The sequence below is a fragment of the Eurypyga helias genome, unplaced genomic scaffold (genome assembly GCF_000690775.1).
Source record: "Eurypyga helias isolate BGI_N326 unplaced genomic scaffold, ASM69077v1 scaffold15512, whole genome shotgun sequence".
In the NCBI taxonomy this organism is placed as follows: Eukaryota; Metazoa; Chordata; class Aves; order Eurypygiformes; family Eurypygidae; genus Eurypyga; species Eurypyga helias.
Genome location: NW_010235512.1, coordinates 5,826 through 13,461, shown reverse-complemented (window position 1 = coordinate 13,461; position 7,636 = coordinate 5,826). Strand labels below are relative to the sequence as shown.

At 43.8% G+C, this 7,636-nt stretch overlaps 1 protein-coding gene across 1 annotated transcript in view; it reads right to left on the bottom strand.

Moving 5' to 3' along the window:
- The window catches only part of LOC104505995 (protein transport protein Sec24B-like), a gene marked incomplete at its 3' end in the record, with an annotated part of 28,149 nt that extends 20,988 nt beyond the window's left edge, over window positions 1-7,161 (bottom strand). The window contains exon 1 of the mRNA XM_010146788.1: window positions 6,475-7,161. Within this exon, the coding sequence (XP_010145090.1) occupies window positions 6,475-7,150 (676 nt within the window). The remainder of the gene's footprint in view (window positions 1-6,474) is intronic.
- Between the last annotated feature and the right edge of the window lie 475 nt (window positions 7,162-7,636).

Sequence of the window (7,636 nt, the reverse complement as noted above, 5' to 3'; positions counted from 1 at the left end):
TACACAGCTTCCTCAAGCAGGAGACGCAAGACGACAAGGGGAAGTTCTTTGCGACGTCTGCTCACCCAGGTTTTGTAGGAGAGAGTTGTTTATGGGGTTGTGCTTGTTTTCCACACCTGCAGCACTGAGCACTGCTGCAGAGCATGCTAAACACCCTTGTGCCGTCGTGTCACACATTCAAGGCCAAAACCAACGTACACCCGGGTTAGCTGAAGATGTAATACCTTCCTGCCCGGGCCTACTATCTGTTATCAAGCAAAAGTTATCCAAAACATCCTTCAAAATTACAGGGATCCTTTAAATGTAACGTAAGAAAACTTCTTTGAACCCCAAGCAAAAAAAACCCATGATTTTTAAATTTGTACAAAAATCCAAGCTGCAATATTACACATTAAACTTTATTTGGTGACTCTGGAAAGTTTTTGAAAGCCTGAAGTAACAGAACCCAAACCACTTTATTACAAGCATGAGAGTCTTCTACATAAAGAATGCTTCATTTTCATCACAGAGAGCTTTCAGTGTTCACTGACTGCACAGAACTGCTGATGAAAAGTACAGTAAGACAGCAGCATCCCCAGGGACGGTCTAAGACTGGGGCCTCCAAGGAATCTGAGGGGACTTTTTCCAAGGGCATGTAGTGATGGAACAAGGGGTAACTGGTTTAAATTGAAAGTGGGGAGGTTTAGATTAGATATCAGGAAGGAATTCTTCCCGGAGAGGGTGGGGAGGCACTGGGACAGGTTGCCTAGAGAAGCTGTGGATGCCCCATCCCTGGAAGTGTCCAAGGCCAGGCTGGATAAGGCTTGGAGCAACCTGGTCTAGTGGAAGGTGTCCCTGCCCATGGCAGGGGGTGGGACTGGATGATTTTAAGGTCCCTTCCAACCCAAACCATTCTGTGATTCTATGATTTGCTAATTTATAATCCTTATAACTGAAGGATTGCAAGGGGTCTTCTTTCACAGCACAGCAGCAATGACAGCAAACTGCCTTACTGCCACTCTGACAAATGACAGCAAACTGCCTTACTGCCACTTACTGAGTAGGAGATGCTGTATCAAAACACTAGGACAAAGTTACTCTGCCTCACTGATGACAGTTACTAACGGTGCATACAGAGAATCTATGGTTAGGGTAACTATGCTGTCAAGTTTTTTTTCTTCTGGCCAGTTAGAAGACTGTACCCTGTGATACAAGTACTGACCAAGTCAGGATGGTGTATTTCAGCTCAAGACCAACTGAACACCTGTTCAGAGTACCAGTTCCCCATCAGCTTACGCAGGACAAGCCCAATCAGCCCAGGTAACATTCCCACCAACCGATGCCATGAGAAGTCAAGAGCTTTGTCAAACTGCAATAAACATAAAACCCAAACGCAGCAACAAGTGCATTTTCTGGTTTTCACCTCCCACTCCTCTCACCTTTAACGTGCACTAAAGTTCCCCTCGTGCCTTTCAACCGTGAACATCTTGCACTAAAAACGACCAAGTATACCACTTGGTTGCAAAAGCCACGTGCTGATGAAGACCTACAGTTCAAAGGTACGTTACAGGCAGAATCTGCAGAGCGGCGCAAATTAGAGTACAGGAGAAATGACAATTACACTACTATCACTTAAAGTTTGTATTTGGTTTCCAACTTGAGGCCTACAGGTACTAGCTAAAAAGTAAATTGCCACGGTATCTTCTCAGGTTTCCGGAGGAGACACAAGAACCATGGCTTTCAAGCTGCTACAGCTGCAACCCCGGCGCCCCACTCCTCAACAGAGCACGTCATTTCTACCGTGAGATCCTCCACCTCCCTGCAGCTCGGCTTCCAACAGTATCCTATCTCCCTGACTTCTGTATCTCGGCTGCAGTCCTCCCCCTTTGTCTAACCACACCTATATTAGCAGATTTACGGGATTACAGCCTACATTCCTATGCAACTGGGGCAGTAAGGACTTTAGATCCTGATCTGCCAGAAGAGGAAGTATGTGCATGAGATAAAGAAATTAAAGTGTCTCCTGCTCAAGCAGTCTGCCTATGATTTCAGGACAGCAGACAAGATGCAGGAAGCCAAGAAGCCCATACCACATACCCACAGAAGTTCTCTCTCTCCCTCTCCTCGGGGAGGGGTCCTGTAAAATCTGGGCATCCTGGCTGACCAGAAAAATCAGAGTGCACTGATTTCAGCTGAAAGAGGCTGTGAAAACATTAAGCTACTGACCTAGAAAAAGCCTAAATAATACAAAGTGTGTTATTTACATAGCCTAACATTGTTTCTGGACAAATCTATACCACCACTGTCTGCTGAAATACAGAACTTAAAACTGCAAGAGGGCAGTTTTGCTAGGTGAAGCTAGTTTAAACCAGCTCGAAGAAAATATCAAATTAAATTTGCACTCTAATTAATTCATACTTCCTAAAGCAATTAAAATTATTCTCACTGGCTGCTATTCATCAAAACAAGTCAACTTTCAGCAAAAGATTCCTCTTCAAATGTGTTTCTTTTCTTCTAGTGAAATCCCAGCAAGCTTCTCTGAAAACACTACAGTGATTTCAGACAGCGGCTGCCGAAGTTTTAGGAGAAGGTTTTGTTGTGGTCCTATGTCCTCAGCACGTGACATACAGGAGCTCAGGGGTTTGATTTTAATCGATTCAGCATTTTGGAGGCTTTCCAAGGCCCTACACACAACTGGTTTTTAATAAACCAATTTCAGTCCAACACTTAGCATTTTTCTGATTCAAATAGACAATTCTGAAATCACCAAACTCTTGCAAAACCTACGCCAGTCTATGTTTCCTGGGTAATTACTGTGTAAAAAAGACACATTTTATTAAAAGCATGGCATGCTTCCATATAAAGAATGTTTCTGTTTCACCACAGAGAGCTTTCAGTGTTCACTGCACAAAACTGCTACTGAAAAGTACAGTAAGACAGTAGTAGCCTCAGGGATGGTCTAAGATTCGCCAATTTGTAATTTAAGGATTGCAAGGCGCCTTCTTTCACAGCACAGCAGCAATGACAGCACGCTGCCTTATCGCCACCCTAACAGCAGGGTACTGTATCAAACAGTTCTTTACATGGAGTCACAGAAAGCACACTTAAAAGCATCAGTATATCTTTTTTCCAAACAATTTTGCTAAAAACTACACAGAGAAGAGACTGCAACTGCTTTCCACCATCGTTTCCTTCCTGAAGGATAGCAGGGAGGATGAAATATCGAGAAAAATTTCATCATTACCTTAAATTCCTTGTGTGGTGTACTCAGAGAGACTGCAACTGCTTTCCACCATCATTTGCTTCCTGAAGGACAGCAGGGAGGATGAAATATCAAGAAAAATTTCATCATTTCCTTAAATTCCTTGTGTGTTGTACTCAGACACTTTCCAAGGACATACAAGACATGGCAAATGGTTTTCAAGATCGAACTCTTTGTTTTAAAGGCTGCAAACATTTGGAATACCATATATAAAATTACTGAATCTAACAACAGTAAGACTGCACTGGGAAATTTAAGACAGCATATCAGTATCCAACAGCTCCGTGTCCTTCTGCTGTTGGGGGCCCCAGAGCTGGAGACAGAACTGCAGGTGGGGACTCACCAGAGCGGAGCAGAAGGGTAGAATCCCCTCCCTCGCCCTGCTGGCCACGCTGCTCTGGGTCCAGCCCAGGATCCGGTTGGCTTTCTGGGCTGCCAGCGCACACGGCCGGCTCATGTCCAGCTTTTCATCCCCCAGTACCCCAAGTCCTTCTCCTCAGGGCTGCTCTCCATCCACTCTCCACCCAGCCTGTCCTTGTGCTGGGATTGCCCTGACCCAGGTGCAGGACCTTGCCCTTGGCCTTGTTGAACCTCATGAGGTTCACACTGGCCCACTTCTCCAGCCTGTCCAGGTCCCTCTGGATGGCATCCCTTCCCTTAGGCATGCCGACCGCACCACCCAGCTTGGTGTCATCAGCAAACTTGCTGAGGGTGCACTTGATCCCAATGTCTATGTCACTGATGAAGATTTTAAACAGTAATGGTCCCAGCAGAGACCCCTGAGGGATACCACTTGTCAGTGATCTCCATCTGGACATTGAGCCATTGGCCACCACCCTCTGGATGTGACCATCCAGCCAACTCCTCATTCACTGAACAGTCCATTCATTAAATCCATCTCTCTCATATTTAGAGAAGGATGTTATGGGGGACCATGTCAAAGGCCTCACAAAAGTCCAGACAGATGACATCTGTAACTCTTCCCTTGTCCACTGATGTAGTCACTCCAACATAAAAGGCCACTAGGTTGGTGAGGCAGGACTTGCCCTTGGTGAAGCCGTGCTGGCTGTTCCAAATCACCTCCCCATCCTCCATATGCCTTAACAGAGCTTCTAGAAGGTTCTGCTCCATGATCTTCCCAGGCACAGAGGGGAGGCTGGAAGGTCAGTAGTTGTTAATGTAGAATCACTTACGTATTGAGGTTGAACCAGGAAAAGAAATTTATTCTCCAGATAAATCAGTTCCACAATCCAGTCCAGTGTGCAAGGAAGCACGGGACATGTTTATCTCAGCAGCTTTATAAGCTCAGAAAGGGTCTGAATGTGGTTTGAGTAATGATGCTTACAGTCTGGCAAACAAACCAGTACTGCAACGGTACTCAAGCGTAGCAGAAACTGCAGATCAGCGTTCATTTCCCTAACTGCAAAGTGTATATCTATTACACACCACCACCACAGACAGTTCTATCATCAGCTCTTGGAAATTCAAGCATATGACTACATTTTCTTGAGGCCATGTATTAACTCCATCAGTCCCTTACAAAACACACCGAACGGGTCAGAAGTAAGACTATCCATTGCTCATATTGCTCTGCATGGTCTGGCTACCTTCACTGCTTCACCCTTAAAAGAGCTGTTCCTTAAAAAAAAAAAAAGTGTTATGATAAAAACATAAAATTGTAGATTTCAAGACACCCCCAAAGGACATAAAATTAACAGGAACTTATATAAAAAACTTCTGTAAGTGAAACACTGTCTGAACAAACTCTAAGTTGTTTTTCATACGACCATGGCAAGTATTACTATTCTGGAACGACACCTGCATTCTGCCCAGTCCAGCTGTAGGTTCTGCACTCAACAGTATCATCTGTTTTGGCCATGAATGAGGTTTGAAACAAACCTTTAGTCCTGGAAAGAATTTGTTTTTATGTTCAACCCTGAAACGCCATTAACTTCAGAAGCTTTTTAAGGAGCCCACTTCTTTTTTAACAGGGTTTTTTTTTCCTATTTTAGAAATATTAAAGAAAACTGCACAGAGCACCTCAGAGACAGAATTCGAATCTACTAATATTCAAAGCACTACAACTGAGCTGAGGAGTTACAGTCTACATCTTAGTCTTGGGGGAGGGGGGAAAAGTAACACTGAAACTGAATTCAACCTTGGTATGGACTGGATAAGCGTGATTTAAGCTTAGCTGGTTTTCCCAGGCAAAGCTTTGCCATCATCAAAACCATGTTCTTGGTCTTAGAAAGTCTCAGCTACAAGGACTCTTAAAACAATTCCAATCTTAAACTATAATCTGAAATACCTGGTTTAAAAGGAAACATTCTCCAGTTCTCCAACACCTGTCTCTTCAGAAAAAAGAAAACCATTAGTCTTGCACAACCCATAAGCCAAAACTGCATCTAGTCAGAAACTTACCAGCACAGAAAGGAAACCAGTATTTTCCTGCACGTGCTATTGTGCTCTCAGAGGGAGAGCAAGATGTTTCAGTGTGGAGGCACTCCCACATCTCTCATGCCTTCCATTCTTCCTACCCTGTGCACTTGTGCTCAGTTTTCCCAGGAAGCAGAAGCTGCAGCTACTGGCAAGGCCAGAGTATACTCGCCCTCAGCTGGCCCCTCAGCAACTTCACTCTCCATAGCTGCACATCCATACTAAAACCATCAAGTTGCTGCTTACAAAAATCAGCTGAAACCACCGAGGTAGCATTCTCATTCAAATGCTTAACAAATCATATTAGTTTAACAACCCCAACTGCCTCCAAACCCATGTAGGCTTCGACTTCTTCTGAACTTTCTGAAGAGTGCATGCATGTTCACTTAGGTAAAATCACTTAGTTGACGACTTAAAAGAAGTCTCCAGCAGGAAAAGGAAAACAATCACCAAGATACTTAACAGCCATATTTCAGAAATTATTCATTCCTTCAAAACTGCATGAAAAAACTCCCTTCCAAGGCCACTTACATAAAAAAACTCCTCAATAAACTAAAACAACGCTACAAATAGTGTCTTTTTCTGCATACATTAATAGAAACATGTGAGTGACATCATCAGCTCCTACCGTGAGGACTGCAGTAACCAAATGAGACAAGCTTCAAGAATGAGGAAGGACAGAATTCAGAACTACAGTACAGAATTTCACAGTGAACAAACCCAAACCAACAAAAGCATGGTTTCTGATGTTCCCCAGGCACATTTGGGAGTTTACTAACCTTCAAATAACACCATACCTGTATTTATTTGGTTGTTTACTTTAGCAACCGATCCAGCGAGATTCCTGTTGAGGTTGTCTTGAACAGACCGAGCAGATGAAACAGTTGGCATTGTTGAATTATATCCCACGGGAACGTGCTGTTGGAGTGAATGAGGTACTGTCGTACTCTGGCTAGAAAACGTGCTTGGCTCTTTGTACTGTCCAACAGCAGGTGGGCTCTGAGAGGTAAATGCCTGCCCATACACACTGCCAGCAGCTGCAGGATAGGAAACGTTAGGATACATGGCACTAGAAACCACAGGCATGGTGTAGTGATCAGAATTAAGGGGAAATCCCTGAGATGCAACTGAAGAGCTGTAGTGATTACCGAATGCTGAGTATGACTGCTGAGCGCTCGTATGCAAGTAGGATGCAGAGGATATTGCTCCTTGAATAGGTCCTTCAGCCGACCCCACTGTATGGGGAGGAGTTTTGCTGTAGAACTGCTGCGACTCCTGTGAATTCAACCCATCGGTACCCACAGACGGTGTCAGAACATTTTGTGCTGGTGCTGAATAGTAAGAAGGGTAGTAACTTGCTCTGTACTGATTATCCAAATGTGAAGCAGCAGCTTTATTGGGCACTTGGGTATAGTGTCCTGAGGGTGCACTATAGTTTGGAGGATGCGAGCTGTAGCCAGAAGGGAACTGCATCCAATTCTGCACAGGACCTGAAACAAAGAGAAAACATTACATGTATTAAAGATGCACCTGTTAGTAGCACCAATCGACTCCTTACTTACTCTAACTAACAAACAATTGGTTTCTTCTCCTTTTCTGTCACTATTTTTGAGGTCAATTCCACCAGCAGAAAGAGAACAAACCAAATATAACACATGCAAAATACAATATCTGAAGTAAGTTGCAGAAATACACAGAAGTAACAGAAAAATTGATTGCTTTCATTATCAAGAGGTCTCCCAAGACTTCATGCCTCACATTTAGGAAGTTAGTATTTAAACGAATAGTCAGCAACAGTAAGCAAACAACTGATGTTTTTCCAGGTGTCTGAATACATCAGCATGCCTTACAGAAACCGACTGAATGGAAAGTGCTGCACTCAAACCAGTACGTCAGTATACAAAAATGTAGGTACTCTTCACAAATCCTCAGTGTGGTGACCAAGACAAAGTGGTCCAG